The sequence below is a fragment of the Mercenaria mercenaria genome, chromosome 7 (assembly GCF_021730395.1).
Source record: "Mercenaria mercenaria strain notata chromosome 7, MADL_Memer_1, whole genome shotgun sequence".
Taxonomy (NCBI): domain Eukaryota; kingdom Metazoa; phylum Mollusca; class Bivalvia; order Venerida; family Veneridae; genus Mercenaria; species Mercenaria mercenaria.
In genome coordinates this window covers 40,980,415-41,001,661 of record NC_069367.1, presented here as the reverse complement: position 1 = coordinate 41,001,661, position 21,247 = coordinate 40,980,415, and the positions used below count along the sequence as shown (strand labels likewise).

The following is a 21,247-nucleotide window of genomic DNA, read 5'->3' as shown; positions in this document are numbered from 1 at the left end:
CTTCCATGTTAGGCTTCAAACGTTACTCTTAGATGTGTTGCCTCCTCCACTTCTGCAAGTTGGGTGTCACAAATCCGATTATAGCCAGCATCTGTCTGCTTTAGTGACAGTGAAAGGGTTGTGCAGGACTTCTCAGTGTTGACCTGAACACACCATTCTTCTGCCCAGGCTGTAAGCCTGTGTGTGGCTTCTTGCATCCTGTACTTGTTGCATATTCCTCTGAGCACCAAGGCACCAAATCATCCGCGTAGAGAGCAGCGTTGACTCCTCTTGGAAGTTCAGCCACCAGATCGTTGATGAAGAGAAGAAAGAGAGTAGGAGACAGTACTCCTCCTTGGGGAACTGTATGTCTCTGCAGAAACTTCTGACTAGAGGTTCCGTCAAGGTTCACTCTAGTCCTTCGGTTGAAGCGATAGGACTTTATCCATCTATACATGCCTCCAACACCATTCTTCTGTAGTTTCACCAGAAGACCATCCACCCATACATTGTCAAATGCTGTCTGAAAGTCTACCCGTGTTTCCGATTTCTTGTGCAAGGTTTGTTGTTTGATCCTCTGTTGACCGGAATACCTGAAGCCAGATCACTACCGCCTAGCTGCTGGCCTACTTCTCTTGCAATATTCTTGTGGATGTCCTCAGTGCAGAAACCAAGATGAGGAGTGGAAGTGGTGTGCCAACGTCTGGAAAAGAAAGTGGCCTGGTCGTAGGGGTTATTGATCAGCAACAAGTTGTGATCTTCTTGCCAGGACTCTACCTCTCCTCCACGCCTGTCTAAGTGGTCATATCCCCAGCCATGTGAGTGGCTGTTGAAGTCGCCAGTGACTAGGAAGTTTGAGTCCTGCACTGGGATCGTGTCAAGGGATAGAGGTTTTTCATTTGGGGAGTAGAGGTTGACAACATTTAACTCCATATCTCTAAATTTTAGGCGTAACACCCGATACTCGGAGTCATCCATGTGTTCGGTGATCTGCGTTGCTGCTATGTTGTTTCTCACAAGTGTTAGGATTCCTCCCTTGCTCTTGCCCAACCTGTCACAATGGAAGCGCTGGTAGCCTCTAACCTTGAAGGATTTGTCCTCGCTAAGGTGAGTCTCTTGGATGCAGCAGACCTGAATGTCCTTATCAAACAAGATGTTCTCTAAGTCCATTTTCTTATTGATGAGTCCTTCTACATTCCAGTGCATAACCTTGAAAGGATCTCAAAGAACCAGCGCCATCACAACTAAATCTAGATGATTGTGTATGGTGTAAATGCATTGTACCATGGTTTGTTAGAGAGCGCCAATTGGCCTGGTACATCAGTCTTCAGCTCTCTAGGTTTTATGTCGGGGTTACCTCTCCTTTAGATTCAAGCCTACCCTAGAATCACAGGGGATCTGTACATGGGCAGCAGGACATATCCACGCACCGGTGGGTCTTGCATGCCGCATGTCTGGGGGCAGACTTCAGGGGTCACGCGCAGGGGTTACCCCATCAAAATGTATGCGCGTGGACTTCTTTTTTTCTTTATTTTTTGCTAATGGGGAGTCAATTTTCAGCATTTTCTAACGATTTGAAAATACCTGGGCTTTAGCACGACATATCAGCTTTCAATCTACGAAGAAATATTTTGAACTCAGAATAAACACAAATCCCACAGGGGTCTGTAACGGAGCAAGGGTAATATATAGAAATTTTTAGAATTTCGTCAAATCGTTAAAAAGGTCTTTTTGTATGCTGTCTGAAAGTGTCAGTATACATGTATGCCTCGGATGTAAGATATTTCCGTATTTGAGAGCTGCAGACCTAGACATTTCAGGAATAATTTCAAAATGAATTTCGTGTAATAAATGTTGATTCTGCGGAAGCGTGAAAGGGCCATTAGACGCTAATACGTTTTATTACGTTACAGGTGCGGAAAGGATATACAGGTTTCCTAAAATGCATGTTTTATAGCTATTTTGTCTCAAACGTCTGTTTTCGTATATGTTAAAAAGTGTCGAAAGAAACACTCATTTGGTTTTGAAAAAAAGAAGATTTTCCTAATATCATTAGGACACCGTGCACATTTTCATGTAATCTCGCCAGGCATAGGTATGTTTTTGACAACACGACCTTCAGCTATTTCCGGAAAATAGACAGGCTAAACTTGAAAACGAAAGTCGCATTTGCATTGGTCGATATGCGCGTGGACTTCTTTTTTTGATAATGTGGAGTCAACTTTCAGCACTTTCTAACGGTTTGAAAGTACCTGGGCTTTAGCACGACATGTCAGCTTTTCATCTACGAAGACATATTTGAACTCAGAATAAACACGAAACTCTTTTATTACGTTACAGGCGCGGCAAGGATATGAAAAACCTGTATTAACCGAAATAAATGCTTTTCGCAGCTGCCTTGTGCTTATACGGTATAATAAGACTAGTTTGAATTAATTTTTAATAATCATTTGGCGTAACTGTGTTTATTTATCTAGCTGCCATCAAGAAATTGGGAAATCGTATGTTTAATGGACAGACAATGCTAGTAGTTGCTGGTGCATACTATGAATTAAGAATATCTTAAATATTTTCCTCTCATGAACTGATTGTACATCCCAAGGGAAGTTTCACATTCAAAGAAGCCAGGTGGAAATGATTAGAGCACTCAGCAACGGAGGTCGCACCTTCCGTTATTAAGACACGTTTCGTGAACACTATAAGTGATGGTGTTATTAATTCAGTTATAAGTGCGTATCACGAACTAGTATTATACTTTTCCGCATCAAATTTATTTCGCCAGTTTTATGAAATTACGCTTCTTACTTGATGATACATATTATGTACCATTGGAAACCGTCCTGTTTAGTATTAACGAGTGTTCAATTTTGTACCGCTCCGCAGCCGAAAATTAGCGAAACCAAACTCCCCGTAAAAATTACCAGATGTACATTATATTTAAGGTGGGTAAACTTTTATTCGTTTTATAAAATTATAGATGCAATCTTATCATTTGTTAAAGTGTATATGTATATTACGTGCAATCATGTTTTACTAAATAATTTTAACAGTAGTAGTTATTGTATCAATTTGTTAGTCAATTTCTAGCTTAAATAAGTTTTTTCGAGCCTCGGTTCAGAACCAAAATACGGTTCAAGATTAAGAACCTGGCTTTCCAAGCACAAATTCTAAATCGTTCCGGAGCGAGAACTTGGGTTATGAACTAGAGGCATGCTTTGTTTTTATCATAACTGTATTTACTCTCTCTTTTCAGACGATGTTTTATTGGTTGTGGTTACTGTTCTGTCCATTATTACTGTAGTTCATTATATTCAGACATAAAATGTAAGCATATTTCATTGTTTTATTAATTGCTTCTAATAAAACTTTAAATGACTTTTATGTTTTGAATTAGCTTTAATGTTTGTATAAAACGTGTTTTTTTTCGTGACTGTTCTGTTCATGGTTTTATGCTCACGTGGCGGGATACGGAATTAACGGCACTTACATTGTGCTAAATGTAGGATTTGATTTTTAATCATGCTCAGCATTGTTACTCAACAATTTTTGATTTTCATCTCAAATAACGTTATCTTTATAATATGTTCAAGTAAACAAACATGTTAAACACACCAAACAAATTATCGAACAAAGAATTACATGATATTAAGGCCACGCACAACTTTCCCCTAAACCTACACAAATTCATTGATGCCCAAGCGGTAACGGACTCCTTTAGGACATAAAAAACATTTTCGTCTCGAGTTCGATTCCCAGGTTTTCTAATTTGTATTATTTTCAACTGCTATTAAAACCACTCGTATTAAATTATTGAGTTACATGATGTTTTGATGACCGCATACTGAATATAGCAATTATCCTACTAAAGTTGCAGATCCTGTCAAGTTCTAATCCAAGCAATTAGCGCAACTTATGGGTATGGGGATCTTTAATATCATAAAATAAAACACTTAGAAGAGTTTGTGTTCGGTATTTTAATGGACGGTTATGTACGTTTTACTGAAGAAACAAGCTTTCTTACATATATTCTCTCTTATATTTCATGTTTCATAATATCACAGTGTATAGCAGGTAACATCCTGTTGTTCAGCTGCTCCTTTGAAACAACAGATGTTATGTTACACATGCTCATTTATAATATACCTTTATTTACACACAAATCACATTCAGTCGGAGATAAAATGAGAACACTTCACAAAGCAATCACTTCATTACGCTGCACTCCGGGACACATCCTCTCTGACCCAAATCAGTTTAACGTTGACCGAACACATGTAATAGAAGGTTAAGTTCTCAGTATGACCATCAATATTTGAAAAACTAAGTGTGAGGTATTGAGGATTACTCGAAAGAAAAAAAAGCTATCATCTATAACTATACATTCCATAATATAGCACTTAAAACTTCAGAAGCTGCTAAATACATGGGCGTCAAACTGAGTAAAGATCTCAGTTGGTCAAAATACATTGATAACATCGAAAGCAAATAACTCACTTAGATTTGTCAAAAGAAATGTCAAAAGAAACAACAGAAAAATAAAAGAAACTGCTTACAACACCTTTGTCCGCCCGCAGTTCGAATACTGTTCCTTTATATGGCACCCTTGGCAAAAATCCCTCACATACACAATTGAACGAGTACATGTAACGATCTGCAGCTCGATACGTATGTAAGAACTATGGTCAAACAAGCAGTGTCACTCAAATGCTTCAAGATCTCAACTGGCAATCCCTTGAACAACGACGCATACGAAAATTCCCTGATTATATTTAAAAAAAATTAAGTACAATCTTATTGCAGTTGACTTTAACCACCTCACACCTACAAGGAACCTGAACTACCTGATCCCACAGTCTCATACGCAGTACCATTCTAACTCCTTTTTTCCAAGAACAATTCGTTCATGGAATGGTCTTCCCCTACACATACAGTCCAGCCCCAATTTGATTTTATTCTCTTAGAGTCTGGCAACTGTAACCTTCTTATCTATATCTATGTTTTTTATCTTAGTAATTGTAGTTCTTTTTAACTTTGCTCCTAATGAGCTTGCTCATCTTTTAACAGTCTGTCCCAGACAAAGCGCCTCCCAGTTATAATCAGAATTGATTGTAGGGCAGTACACAGTAGATGTAGATGTAGATGAACTTAGTCAAAATGTCAAATAAAGTGGACAACACACTTGTATAACAGTAAAAATACCACATTAGCATACTTTCATTTTTAACTTATTGGCGGAAAAAATGGTCATCGCCTTTAGAAAATCAATTACCCGGATATGGGAGTGGTTTGAAACGAGATCTTAACAACTCCTATTGACTAATCCAAAAAGTCGTGAAGTCGTTAACCGATGGAGCACATATATGTCCTTCATACTCTTTTTTCTTTACTGTTGTTCTTTAATACATAGCTTATCGTCATTGAAAGTAGCATATTGCCATGTTGTACGCGACAATTTTATGTTCTACTACTTAAAATACCCACAATGAGACGTGCTACAGGAACCAACTTGTTTTTAAAAATAGCAGAGTTAAATCTGGCGGTGGCCTTCATCCACGTTGATCTTACTGTATATTTATTTATTCTTTGTTTTAGGTCTTCTCGTCCGTGTGATCCGTATAGCTGATATGACTCTGACGTGTACTCTTTCATATGTTTTATAAATATAGTGTTCTATGGCTGTCCCTGTCCCAAAGTATCAGACATAGGTTTTCTGAAAAATTCTGTTTATTGTCTTCCTCAAAATGATATCGCTGGATAGTAACCCAATACATATAAAATTTCCATTTTTGAACTTTCGCTCGTAAGCTTATCCAATTGGTATAAAGGGAACAAGGGAAACTTTGATTGATATCTGTGTAATGAAAATGTTTATATAAAAGGGTGAATAGTTAAAGTATTCTCCTTTCCTTCCGCCAGGTTAAGGTGATTTTAGCAGGAAGCATTCTCTATACGTCATTTAGTGGGCAGGAAACATTCCTACTTTAAATTAATTTAGGAAGATTGAAATAAAAAAAAGTTCCACTTGAAATTATGTTTTTAAACATAGTTAAACAGAATATTTTTTATGTTATTCATAACCAAGTGAGCAAGACAAAATATTATCCAGGAGTAAGCTTGTAGTTCAATCAAATATCTGCTAGTTTGACCACATGTAAAGAGTGTTACTACTGTTTAGAACTCTTTGACATAATTTCATTTTAATTTCGAGTTGTTTAAAGTTTATTACATGCATACATATGCGATAAAATGCTAATCTACTACATATATAGAGCCTGCCTTGGAATTTTTAGGTAATAAATAAATTATTTCGTATTTGAATAAACACTGACATTCAACGGAATGAAGGGACTAATTAAATTCTGCTTAGATTTATTTAACAGAAAATATAACAACAACAAAATTATACACTTATTCAGTTACAACGAATCAACACAACAGAACACCCGCACAAGATCGATATCATATGTCTTCAATAACAAACAAAAATCAACAAATGCAATCAAAAACTGTAAAAATATACAACTTTCACATACCATACTTATGCACAATTTTACTCATTGACTTCACAAATAAGGTCAACTCACGTTCAACAGTCGATTTATTTGAAAACCTGTCAGAACGGTTACACAAACCATGTAAATAAATTATCGTAATTGTAAGCAATGAAAAATTGGCAACTTTGTCCGAACAAAATGGCAATACATACTTTGAAAACACCAAAGAGTCTGGAATTCACATATAATACTGTTTATAAAATTTAAAGAAATATCGTCAAATATTCCTACGAAATTGATTTGGAGGCGGTGGTGTTTTCATGTCCTGTGCTGGAGGTGCAACGATATCTGTTTCTTTGTTTTTTTTCATCATCTTTTTCAATACGGCCGCTAGAGAAGGAGGGGCGTCTAAGTCCCGCCTCGAATGTGATTTTTCAATCAAGGGCGGTCTCATTTCGCCGTCATTAAACATAGGTTGTACGCCACTTTGTAACATTGGTGGTGCGCCGTCATCTATCATTGGTGGTTCTTCGTCACGTGACATTGGGGGGGCTCCTTCACGCAACATTGGTGGTGCGCCGTCATCTAACATTGGTGCTGCCCCGTCATTTGACGTTCGTGATGCGCTCTCTTGCATCATTAGTGGAGCGTCATCATGTATCACTGGCGGAGCGCCGTCCCTTTTCATTGGCGGTGCGCCGTCATGTATCATTGGCGGAGCGCCGTCCCCTATCATTGGCGGTGCGCCGTCATGAATCATTGGTGGAGCGCCGTCCTCTAACATTGGCGGTGCGAGTAAGTCATCGTCGTAAGGACAGTCCCTTGACTGTTGCTGCGGAAACATACCAGGTAACGGGGGAGGTCCCATATTGCGGGCGGCAAGCCAAAACACGTATAAATCTCTACACATGCTAGCAATTTTTGAGCCTGCTTTCATCTTTAAAGTTGTAAAGTCTGTGTTCTTGTTGACTTTATCGCAAGGCTGAAAACAAAATCAAAAAATATGGAGTGCACCTTTTTATTCTTTAGATGTGAAGTTCGTATTACTACTTATCTGTAAGACATTGCTCAACAAAACTAATCTGCTAATATTCTAGCGTGTTGCGCTCAGTGATTTCAATGTCTGCACAGTCTGCTATTCCACTTATGTTTTCAATTAAAACCAGAGTCAATATTTTTGTTGACCATATTCTTATAATTACATATAGAATTATATCAATGACAAATATGAAATTTGAGCCGCGCCATAAGAAAACCAACATAGTGGCTGTGCGACCAGCATGGGTCCAGACAAGCGGATGCGCAGGCTGGTCTGGATCCATGCTGGTCGCAAACCCACTATGTTGGTTTTCTCATGGCACGGCTCAAATGAACGTTTTTTTGACAATCATATTATCTGTTTCAAACTAAAGATAAAGTATTTAACGAATCGAATGTCGGCCGAATGCTGTTTAAAAGATTATAGAATGAATCTCAGCTCGATTTGTTGCTGATGATTCATTAATAAAACTTAGTATACAACATGCACATGAGAAATTGCGAGTGTGTTTTCCAGCAAAAATACCAGTAAACTATAAGTATCTGTCAGTCAATATTTTAGTTAAACCCTGCAGTTGCTTTGTCAGATCGCTATTCTATATATTTTGCTTGCGGGAATGTGAAAGTGGTGCATTGGGCGACTTATTCATACTGAAACTTTAAAGGGTCTTAACACCATTGTTTATAATGTGGCTGCCACATTACTGTTATATATATCAAACTTATTTTCTTTTTGTTAAATATCATATTCAATTATTGCTTTCTCATAAATTTGTCAAAGGTTAGTAGTTAATGAATATACATGCAGTATTTCTACTGAATGCAAAATTTCTAAATTTGTTTATGCCTCTCTTTAAGACTGTAACTGTGCAAGTTTTTTTAGCAATATTGAAAATAGTATTTTCCTAACTTTGTAATAATGCATACTCTTTTTGGATGGCTGTTCTATTTTTAACATGAAATAAAAAGCATTGAACTTAAAATTCGACAACATTACACAAAGGAAAGTAATCCGTTTTACACTAAAAATAGCATTGTAAGATGACAAGCTTTCCCATTCAGTAGTATAATTTAATGAATTAGATAAGTTAACGAAATTAATGTAAACGTATCCAAACTATTTTCGCTCATTTTGGAGTACCAATCCTTGTAACAGTATTGATAAGACTCGATGGCTTTTACGTTTTTTGACCACTTTACCTGGTGGCCGTGCGTAACGCTTAAAGTCTAGAAAATAAAAATAAATAAATGGCTAAAGCACATGAGCCGCGCCATGAGAAAACCAACATAGCATGGTGTTCGCTTTCAAAACCTATTCGAATTAGAGAAACTGTAAGCGAACAGCGGATGCGCAGGCTGGTTTGGATCCATGCTGGTCGCAAACCCACTATGTTGGTTTTCTCATGGCACGGCTCACATAATTACCTGATTTCTGATAATATATAGTTTATCCGAAGGCCCGGGTAGCCAATACGGATCATAATCGTTCACGAAGCAGGATACCAGTTTCTTGTCTTTAAGAGCTGTTAATCCCTAAAAATATATATCATTTTCATGTTTAATGTGGCTCATTTTTGCAACACAAAATACTGTAAAGTTTGAGACAAAAATATTTTGCAACTCATGAATATTTCCAGGAAAAGATTTGTTTGTTAATGCCAAACACATTTTTGATAAAATCTAAAATTGATTATAATTGCTATACAAGTAAGTGAGCTATGTATGTCCGTTGTTTGAATCTGGTAGAAGTCTGGTTTATTCGAATGTGATTAATTGCAAATTCTAACACGACAAGCGAATAACCTATATACATGTAGAGCAAAATCTATCTCGGGTTATTCTGCAATAAACCACTCACGTGCAATGACGTCATCCGATCCAGGTGCGTAGCACGGTCGTAAAAAGTAGTTACCATTTTTTTCTAACACTGTTGATACTGGTATGTCATGTTAGAATCGAAATAACAAGTTCCCAAGTGTGATTTATCGCAGAATAACCCTAGTTTTTCGTTCTTATGATAAACAATATATCACTCAGGCCTACCCTTGGGAACTTATTATTTCTTAAATAACATTTCAATGCTTCATCAAGATTTAATCGATTTCGTAAATGCCTTTGGCCATCAACCAAGATTCTGGTCCGTCTTATTTTTTTCTAACCTTTGAACATTAATTTCTATCGATTCTATTTCTTAACGATAAGAATTATATCAACGAGAAGACACAGTTTTATTTCAAAAACTATATTGTCAAACATTATATAAACGCCTAAGTCTTGCTTATATAATAAAAGGGATTATGTACTTATTTATATAAGCACTCACCATTTCCTCATCATTCAGTCTAAAGGTGTCCTTCTGGCTATAAATGTCTTCAAAACTCATCAGCCTCGCCTCTGGCTCCGGCTCCACCACCACTGGACGTGATGTCACGATAGACCATCCATGCGTATAAGGTAGTAGCTGAAAGGAAACAAATAATAAAACAAAGTTTTCTAAGATAAATCAACATATAAACAAAGCTCAAAGATTGTTATAACATGCAAATGGACCAGAACGACTCATATCCCCGAATACTACTGAATGTAGTTTGAAGATGCCTGACAGGTCATTTTTTATCGCTGAAAGAGATAAAACAGCCCGAAAGAAATCTAATGGAAACAGTGTAAATTTACGCATTAGAAAGGTTGACATCATTTTTATCAGGCCTAACACAGTCGTAGGTCAATTTGAAAAAAATACAAGACCTCCCCCGCAAAAAAAACAACTATTATTTACAATTAAACGAACTCACGCAATATACTTACATGCAATAAATATGCAAGTAACAATGTTTTCAACACCATTGTTTACTCTTCTAAATTCGTGTGAAACTTCCAAATAATCTATCCCTATAAATCAATTAGCTGAATGAAGACAACGGTAAGACCAACTCGTTTAAATAGAAAACGGACTATAAAAACGTACGTTTTAGTCTTTTCTAGGCGGCCAAATTTAGCTTTTGGGTACTTTTGGATATTATTCATATGGTAGATACAGGAGCTATTGAAATTATCAGCACGATAGCCTTTGTAAGAGTTTCCTAATATCAGAAGGTTTATCTAAGTCTCTTTAATGATTCATTTGTTTTCTTAATCCTGCATTCACGTTGGTTTAAAATCGCAATTTACAGTTTCTAAATCAGGTTCGATGAAAGACCGCTGACAAGCCTGAGAAATAATACTGATGATGTTATCTTGCACGCATTGAATATGTTTACCTCCTAGGTCCAATATTTTTGACTTCACATTAAACGTGAAATGACTTCAATAAAATTATAGCTTCATACAACAAACATCAAAGCACGGGATTAAAATTTAATGCCTATTAATTTCCTCTTAAAATGCATGTTTGTATTTCAATTTATCATGTTTCTTTCCTTCACAGGCAAATTTAGATTATCATTAATTGTAACTTTTATTTAAAGGCACTGCAAATTAAGGTTTGCGCGAAGAGTAACAAATGTTAAAAATAAATGTCTGTCTTAACAGATGTGTCAATAACAAATAACTTTGAACAAAAATCCGATTTCGAGGTGCAATGATTCGCTCAATCTTTTCGTCCAGGGTAATAAAATTATTATTTTATTGTGCTACCAAGGCTGGTTGAAAATCTTTTACCTTTGACAAAATAGATAAGATAAGATAAGATAGTTTATTAGTCTCAATTTCCATGATTCATATACTATACATTATAGAACAAAGGATTTATCATGGGAACCTTTCTTAATATCAAATATGTACACTTTGTATGTTTAAAACACAGTAAAACATATACCAGACATTGCATATCAAAATAGCAAAACATATTACATAATTATTTGCTGTCTGATGGCTGAGGTTATAGAAACTGCTATTAATTACATTCCCTGTTTAAAACTTTGTAAATCCTAACGCACATTTTGCATACTAAAATAGTTAAATGTATTAGTAGTTTAAGTATTTACTTATTCAGGGTTAACACGTTTACTTTAAAATTTAAGAGTATAAAAACCTCCTTCTTCTAACTAAGATTTCATGGCAGATGCTGGCACATAATCTTATCGGCTTAACATTGTTGGACCGTAAGATTAAAGATTTTTTTTTTCAACTTAATTTTAGTATTCAAATTCTTCATTGTGTTTGAGAATATATTATAACATTTCATATCGTAAATCATTATAAATCTATAGAGTGTGTGGACAAAATAGAGACCTTCTAAAGTTGGGCATTGTGCTCACTGTTACAAGTAGACATCGTCGTTTATTTGACTGAAAAATTGTTGAAAAATACGTTAAACCCGAACACACACACACACACACACACACACGCACACACCTAACGTTATGTTGCATAGCATAGTAAGATTAAAAAATACCTGGCAGTTTCTGTTCAAATAGTATTAAAATCAGTGTTTAGACTTTTTGAATACAGCCGATCAGATCATCTAAGATGTCGCCCCATATCCTGCAAACGGATGCATTATTTAGCTCGTCTGATTTTTGAAAGCATTCTACGAGGTATTGTTGTCACTTGCTCGTCGGTGCCGATGTCGGCGCAGGCTTTGGTTAAAATTTTTGTCCACCTTTTCCGAATGTTTATTCATTTCATAAAATTATAGATGCAATCTTATCATTTGTTCATCATGTTATACTAAATAATTCTAACAGTAGTAGTTATTGTATTGCTAGTTTACTAGTCAATTTCTAGCTAAAACAAATTTCTTTCGAGCCTGGGTTCAGAACCAAAATACGGTTCAAGCACAAATTCTAAATCGTTCCGGAGCAAGAACTTGGGTTATGAACTAAAGGCATGCTTTGTTTTTATCATAACTGTCTTTACTCTCTCTTTTCAGATGATGCTTTATTGGTTGTGGTTACTGTTCTGTCCATTCTTACTATAGTTCATTATATTCAGACATAAAATGTAATGTAAGCATTTATCATTATTTTATTAATTGCTTCTAATAAAACTTTAAATGACTTTTATGTTTTGAATTAGCTTTCATGTTTGTATAATACGTGTTTTCTTTTTCGTGACTGTTCTATTCATGGTATTTTGCTCACGTGGCGGGATACGGAATTAGCTAAAGACGGCATTTACATTGTGCTAAATGTAGGTTGCTCAGCATTATTACTCAGCAGTTTTTGTTTTTTATTTCAAATCACGTTATCTTTATAATCTGTTCAAGTAAACAAACATGTTAAACACACCAAAGAAATTATCGAACTAGTTATTGCACAGTATTAGGGTGTTTTCAAGTATAAACAAAGAATGGCATAATATTAAGGCCCTGCACAAGTTTTCCATACTCTTTCACAAATTCATCGATGCCCAAGCGGTAACGGACTCCTTAAGGACATAAAATACTTCTTCGTCTCAAGCTCGATTCCCAGGTTTTTTAACTTGTATTATTTTCAACTGCTATTAAAACCACTCGTGTTAATTAATTTAGTTACATGATGTTTTGATGACCGCATACCGGGTATAGCAATTATCCTACTAAAGTTGAAGATCCTGTCAAGTTCTAATCCAAGCAATTAGCACAACTTATCGGTATGGGAATCTTTAATATTATAAAATAAAACACCCAGAAGAGTTTGTGTTCGGTATTTTAATGGACGGTTATCTACGTTTTACTGAAACAAGCTTTCGTACATATATTCTTTCTTATACTTCATGTTTCATAATATCACAGTGTATACCAGGTACCATCCTGTTGTTTAGCTGCTCCTTTAAAACAACAGATGCTATGTTACACATAATCATTTCTAATATATCTTTATTTACACACAAATCACATTCAGTCGGAGATAAAATGAGAACATTTCACAAAGCAAACACTCCATTACGCCGCACTCCGGGACACATCCTCCCTGACCCAAATCAGTTTAACGTAGACCGAACACATGTAATAGTAGGTTAAGTTCTCTGTATGACCATCAATATTTGAAAAACTAAGTGTGAGGTATTGAGAATTACTCGAAAGAGAAAACCTATCATCTATAACTATACACTCCATAATATAGCACTTAAAACTACAGAAACTGCTAAATACCTGGGCGTCACACTAAGTAAAGTTCTCAGTTGGTCAAAAAACATTGATAACATCACAGCGAAAGCAAATAACTCACTTTGATTCATCAAAAGAAATGTCAAAATAAACAGTAAAAAAGTAAAAGAAACAGCTTACAACACCTTTGTCCGCCCACAGCTTGAATCATGTTCCTCTATATGGCACCCTTGCTAAAAATCCCTCACATAAAAATTGAACGAGTACAACGATCTGCAGCTCGATACGTATGTAACAATTATGGTCAAACAAGCAGTGTCACCCAAATGCTTGAAGATCTCAACTGGCAATCCCTTGAACAACGCCGTAAATATTCCCTGCTTATATTTTTTAAAATTAAGTACAATCTTATTGTAGTTGACCATAACCACCTCTCACCTACAAAGAACCTGAACTACTTGATCCCACAATCTCATACGCAATGCCATTCTAACTCCTTTTTTCTAAGAACAGTTCGTTCCTGGAATGGTCTATCCCTAGACATACAGTCCAGCCCCAGTTTGATTCCATTCACTGAGAGGCTGGCAACTGTAACCTTCTAATCTATATCTATGTTTTTAATCTTTGTTATTGTAGTTCTTTTTAACTTTGCACCTAGTGAGCTTGCTCATCTTTTAATAGTCTGTCCCAGACGAAGCGCCTCCCAGTTATGATCAGAATTGATTGTTGGGCAGTAGATGTAAATGAACTTAGTCAAAAAGTCAAATAAAGTAGACATAACAACTGTACAACAGTAAAAATACCACATTAGCATACTTTCATTTTTAACTTATTGGCTGAAAAAAAATGGTCATCGCCTTTAGACAATCAATTACCCGGATATGGGATAGGTTTGTAGTTGAAACGAGATCTTAACAAAAAAGTCGTGAAGTCGTTAACCGATGGAGCACATATATGTCCTTCATACACATTTTTCTTCACTGTTGGTCTTTAATACATAGCTTATCGTCATTGAAAGTAGAATATTGCCATATTTTACTCGACAATTTCATGTTCTGCTACTTAAGATACCCACAATGCGACGTGCAACAGGAACCGACTTGTTTTTTAAAATAGCATGCAAAGAAAAATCCGGCGGTGGCCTTCATCCACGTTGATCTTACTGTATATTTATTTATGCTTTGGTTTAGGTCTTAACGTCCGTGTGATCCGTATAGCTGATATGACTCTGACGTGTACTCTTTCATATGTTTTATAAATATAGTGTTCTATAGCTGTCCCTGTCCCAAAGTATCAGACATAGGTTTTCTGAAAGATTATGTTTATTGTCTTCCTCAAAAAGATATCACTGGATAGTAACCAAATACACATAAAATTTCCATTTTTGAACTTATTTCGCTCGTACGCTTATCCAATCGGTATAAAGGGAACAAGGGAAACTTTGATTGATATCTGTTTAATGAAAATGTTTATGTGAGAAGGTGAATTGTTAAAGTATTCTCCTTTCCTTCCGCCAGGTTAAAGTGATTTTAGCAGGAAGCATTCTCTATACGTCATTTAGTGGGCAGGAAACATTCCTACTTTGATTTTATATAGGAAGATTGAAAAAAGTAAAAATAAAAAAAAAGCTCCACTTGAAATTATGTTTTTAAACATTGTTAAACAGAATATTTTTATGTTATTCATAACCAAGTGAGCAAGACAAAATATTATCCAGGAGTAAGCTTTTAGTTCATTCAAATATCTAGTAGTTTGATCACGTGTAAAAAGTTTTAGTTTTAGAACACTATCTTTGACATAGTTTCATTTTAAATTTAAGTTGTTTAAAGTTTATTACATGCATACATCGGTGTGCGATAAAATGCTTATCTACCACATATATAGAGCCTGCCTTGGAAATTTTAGGTAATAAATAAATAATTTCGTATTTGAATAAACACTGACATTCAACGGAATGAAGGGACTAATTAAATCCTGATTTGATTTATTTAACAGAAAATACAACAACAAATTATACACTTATTCAGTCACAACGATTCAAACACAACAGAATACCCGCACAAGGTCGATATCATATGTCTTCAAAAGCAAACAAAAATCAACAAAATTAATGCAATCAAAAACTGTAAAAATACACAACTTTCACATACCATACTTATGCACAATTTTACTCATTGACTTCTAAAATAAGGTCAACTCACGTTCAACAGTCGATTTATTTGAAAACCTGTCAGAACGGTTACACAAACCATTTCAATAAATTATCGTAATTGTAAGCAATATAAAATTTGCAACTTTGTCCGAACAAAATGTCAATACATACTTTGAAAACACCAAAGAGTCTGGAATTCACATTTAATACTGTTTATAAAATTTAAAGAAATATCGTCAGATATTCCTACGAAATTGATGTGGAGGCGGTGGTGTTTTCATGTCCGGTGTTGGAGGTGCAACAATATCTGTTTCTTTGTTTTCCTTCATCATCTTTTTCAACACGGCCGCTAGAGAAGGAGGGGCGTCTAAGTCCCGCCTTGAATGTGATTTTTCAGTCAAGGGCGGTCTCATTTCGCCGTCATTAAACATAGGTGGTACACCACTTTGTAACATTGGTGGTGCGCCGTCATCTATCATTGGTGGTGCTTCGTCACGTGACATTGGGGGAGCTCCTTCACGCAACATTGGTGGTGCGCCGTCATCTAACATCGGTGGTGCCCCGTCCTCTATCATTGGCGGTGCGCCGTCCCCTATCATTGGCGGAGCGCCGTCCCCTATCATTGGCGGTGCTTCATCATGAGATTCTTGTGATACGCTGTCTTGTAGCATCGGAGGTGCGCCGCTGTCTTGTAATGATGGAGGTTCGCCGATACGTAACATATGGCGTGCCCCTTCGGGTAACATTGGTGGTGCTTCATCATGAGATTCTCGTGATGCGCTGTCTTGTAGCATCGAAGGTGCGCCGCTGTCTTGTAATGATGGAGGTCCGCCGATACGTAACATATGGCGTGCCCCTTCGGGTAACATTGGTGGTGCTGATTCCGTGGTGGTCGGAGGAACTAAAAGGTCATCGTCGTAAGGACAGTCCCTTGACTGTTGCTCTTGAAACATGCCAGGTAACGGGGGAGGTCCCATATTGCGGGCGGCAAGCCAAAAGACGTATAAATCTCTACACATGCTAGCGATTTTTGAGCCTGCTTTCTTCTTTAAAGTTGTAAAGTCTGTGTTCTTGCTGACTTTATCGCAAGGCTGAAAAGAAAATCAAAATATATGGAGTGCACATTTTATTCTTTAGATGTGAAGTTCGTATTACTACTTGTCTGTAAGACATTGCTCAACAAAACTAAATCTGCTAATATTCTAGCGTGTTGCGCTCAGTGCTTTCAATGTCTGCACAGTCTACTATTCCACTTATGTTTTCAATTAATACCAGAGTCAGTATTTTTGTTGACCAATGGCAAATATAAATGAACGTTTTTTGACAATCATATCATCTGTTTCAAACTAAAGATAAAGTATTTAACGAATCGAATGTTGGCCGAATGCTCTTTAAAAGATTATAGAATGATTCTCAGCTCGATTCATTAACAAAACTTAGTATACAACATGCACATGAGAAATTGCGAGTGTGTTTTCCAGCAAAAATACCAGTAAACTTTAAGTATCTATCAGTCAATATTTTACTTAAACCCGGCAGTTGCTTTGTCAGATCGCTATTCTATATATTTTGCTTGAATGAATCTGAAAGTAGTGCATTGTATACCTATATTTCTGGTCCACATCCAGTGCAATTTTAAGGCAAGTTAGTTTCTACCTTTGGGCGACTTATTAATACTGAAACTTTAAAAGGTCTTAACACCTTTGTTTATGATGTGGCTGCCACATTACTGTTATATATATCAAACTTACTTTTTGTTAAATATCATATTCAATTATATTGTCTTCTCATACATTTGTCAAAAGTTAGTACATTAATGAATATACATGTAGCATAAAGTATTTATATATAATACTGAATCCATTCCTTCTTTATTCCTCTCTTAAGACTGTAACTGTGCAAGTTCTTGAGCAATATTAAAAATAGTATTTTCTTAACTTTGTAACTAAGCATATTCTCTTTGGATAGCTGTTCTATTTTTAACATGAAATAAAAAGCATTGAACTTAAAATTCGACAACAGTACACAAAGGAAAGTAATCCGTTTTACAATATAAAAGCATTGTAAAAGCTTTCCCATTCAGTAGTATATTTTAATGAATAAGATAAGTTAACGCAGTTAATGTAAACTTATCTAAACCAGTTTCGTTCATTTTGGAATACCAGTCACTGTAACAGTATTGATAAGACTCGATGGCTTTTACGTTTTTCGACCAATTTACATGGCTGTGCAACACGCTTAAAGTCTAGAAAATAAAAATAAATAAATGGCTAAAAAACATAGTTACCTGATTTCTGATAATATAACTTTTATCCGAAGGCCCGGGTAGCCAATACGGATCATAATCGTTCACAAAGCAGGATACCAGTTTCTTGTCTTTAAGAGCTGTTAATCCCTAAAAATATATATCATTTTCATGTTCAATGTGGCTCACTTTTGCAACACAAAATATATACTGTTAAGTTTGAGACAAAAGTATTTTGCAGCTCATGAATATTTCCAGGAAAAAATTTGTTTATTAATGCCAAACATTTTTTTTTTTGATAAAATCTAAATTTGATTTTAAGTGCTATACAAGTAACTGAGCTATGCATGTCCGTTGTTCGAATCTGGTAGAAAACTGGTTTATACGAGTGTGATTAATTGCAAAATAACGTTTCAATGCTTCATTAAGATTTCATCGTGAATGCCTTTGTTTGGCCATCAGCCAAGATTCTGGTCCGTCTTAATTTTTTTAACCTTTGAACATTAATTTCTATCGATTCTACTTCTTAACGATAAGAATTATATCAACAAGAAGACACAGTCTTATTTCAAAAACTATTTTGTCAAACATTATATTAACGCATAAGTCTAACTTATGTAATAAAAGTGAATATGAGCCATACCATGAAAAAACCAACATAGTGCGACTGCGACCAGCATGGATCCAGACAAGCCTGCGCATCCGCGCAGTCTAATCAGGATCCATGCTATTCGCTAGCGGTATCTCTAATTGCAATAGGGTTTGAAAGCGAAAAGCATGGATCCTGACCAGACTGGACGGATGCGCAGGCTGGTCTAGATTCATGCTGGTCGCAAACGCACTATGTTGGTTTTCTCATGGCGCGGCTCATATGTACTTATTTATATAAGCACTCACCATGTCAGCATCATTCAGTCTAAAGGTGTCCTGCTGGTCATAAACGTCTTCTAAACTCATCAGCCTCGCCTCTGGCTCCGGCTCCATCATTACAGGACGTGATGTCACGATAGACCATCCATGTGTATAAGGTAGTAGCTGAAAGGAAATGAATAATGTAACAAGGTTTCCTAAGATAAATCAACATATTAATAAAGCTCAAAGATAGTTATAACATGAAAATGGTCTAGAACGACTCCGAAACAAGTGAAACTGAATGTAGTTTGAAGATGCCTGCAATTTTTATAGACAGGTCATTTTTTATCGCTGAAAGAAATAAACAGCCCGAAAGTAATCCGATGGAAACAGTGTGAATTTACGCTTTAGAAAGTTTGACATCATTTTTATCAGGCTAACACAGCCGTAGGTCAATTTAAAAAAAAAATACAAAAAAAAAAAAAAAGAAAACAAAAAAAAAAAACGCAAAAAAAAACCAAACAAACTATTTTTTACAATCAAACGAGCTCACGCAATATACTTACATGCAATAAATATGTAAGTAACAATGTTTTCAACACCATTTTTTTACTCTTCTAAATTCGTGTGAAACTTCCAAATACTATATCCTTATGAATCAATTAGCTGAATGAAGACAACGGTAATACCAACTCGTTTAAATAGAAAACGGACTATAAAAGCGCACGTATTAGTCTTTTCTAGTCAGCCAAATTTAGCTTTTGGGTTCTTTTGGATATTATTCATATGGTAGATACAAGAGCTATTGAAATTATCAGCACGATTGCCTTTGTAAGAGTTTCCAAATATCAGAAGGTTTATCTAAGTCTCTTTAATGATTCATTTGTTTTCTTAATCCTGCATTCACGTTGGTTTAAAATCGCAATTTACAGTTTCTAAATCAGGTTCGATGAAAGACCGGTGACAAGCCTGAGAAATAATACTGATAATGTTATCTTGCACGCATTGAATATGTTTACCTCCTAGGTCTAACATTTTTGACTTCACATTAAACGTGAAATGAGTTCAATAAAATTATAGCTTCATATAACAAACATCAAAGCACGGGATTAAAATTTAATGCCTAATAATTTCCTCTTAAAATGCATGTTTGTATTTCAATTTATCATGTTTCTTTCCTTCACAGGCAAATTTAGACTACCATTAATTGTAACTTTTATTTAAAGGCACTGTAAATTAAGGTTTGCGCGAAGAGTAACAAATGTTAAAAATAAATGTCTGTCTTAACAGATGTGTCAATAACAAATATCTTTAAACAAAAATCCGATTTTGAGGTGCAATTAATTCGCTCAATCTTTTCATCCAGGGTAATAAAATTATTATTTTCATGTGCTACCAATGCCGGTTGAAAATCTTTTACCTTTGACAAAATAGATAAGATAAGATAGTTTATTAGAGTCCCAATTTCCATGATTCATATACTATACATTATAGAACAAAGGATTTATCATGGAAACCTTTCTTAAAATAGACATACGAGAGACTATATCAAATTTGTACACTTTCTATGTTTAAAACACAGTAAAACATATACCAGGCATTGCATATCAAAATAGCAAAACATATTACATATTTGCTTTCTGATGACTGAGGTTATAGAAACTACTATTAATTACATTCCATGTTTAAAACTTTGTAAGTCCTAACGCACATTTTGTATACTTAAATAGTTAAATGTATTAGTAGTTTAAGTATTTACTTATTCAGGGTTAACACGTTTACTTTAAAATTTAAGAGTATAAAAACCTCCTTCTTCTAACTAAAATTTCATGGCAGATTCTGGCACATAATCTTATCGGCTTAACATTGTTGGACCGTAAGATTAAAGTTTTTTTTCAACTTCATTTTAGATTGCAAATTCTTCATTGTGTTTGAGAATATATTATAACATTTCATATCGTAAATCATTATAAATCTATAGACTGTGTGCAGTTAAGCAGACAAAATAGAGACCTTCTAAAGTTGGGCATTGTGCTCACTGCTACAAGTAGACACCGTCGTTTATATGACTGAAAAATTGTTGAAAAAGACGTTAAACCCGAACACACACACACACACACACACACACACACACACACATGAACAACATGGCATCGTTAAAACATTATTTCAAAATTGGACACCAACAAAACTTTGAAAAGAACATTGAATTAAGCTAAAACTAAATTTTCTGAGGGTAAATATTTAAGATCAAAATTGAATCAACATTACTATATGATTTGGATTTAAAAATATTTAAGTAAAAACCAGGAAAGTATATGTACAACAGGAGCAGGGTGCATAACCCAGACATGACCTATTGTTTATGTAAGGTATGTAAAAGTACAACAGGAACTGCATTTTAATTTGAAAGCAAATTACAATTAAATGTTGGTGGGTCCTTTGGCTGTTCCACTTAG

The 21,247-nt window shown here is 35.5% G+C and overlaps 2 protein-coding genes across 2 annotated transcripts; both read right to left on the bottom strand.

Annotated features, from left to right (window-relative positions):
* Positions 1 to 6,343: 6,343 nt before the first annotated feature.
* On the bottom strand, positions 6,344 to 10,465 carry LOC123555469 (circumsporozoite protein-like). Its single transcript, XM_053549017.1, has 4 exons — positions 10,317 to 10,465; positions 9,835 to 9,972; positions 8,937 to 9,044; positions 6,344 to 7,455 (listed from the first exon to the last, which is right to left on the bottom strand). The coding sequence occupies exons 1-4, from the start codon at positions 10,353 to 10,355 to the stop codon at positions 6,751 to 6,753; spliced, it is 990 nt and encodes a 329-aa protein (XP_053404992.1). The 5' UTR covers positions 10,356 to 10,465; the 3' UTR covers positions 6,344 to 6,750.
* A 5,271-nt stretch (positions 10,466 to 15,736) lies between these two features.
* On the bottom strand, positions 15,737 to 19,511 carry LOC123555467 (uncharacterized). The gene is made up of 4 exons (XM_053549016.1): positions 19,355 to 19,511; positions 18,834 to 18,971; positions 17,979 to 18,086; positions 15,737 to 16,782 (listed from the first exon to the last, which is right to left on the bottom strand). The coding sequence occupies exons 1-4, from the start codon at positions 19,391 to 19,393 to the stop codon at positions 15,928 to 15,930; spliced, it is 1,140 nt and encodes a 379-aa protein (XP_053404991.1). The 5' UTR covers positions 19,394 to 19,511; the 3' UTR covers positions 15,737 to 15,927.
* Between the last annotated feature and the right edge of the window lie 1,736 nt (positions 19,512 to 21,247).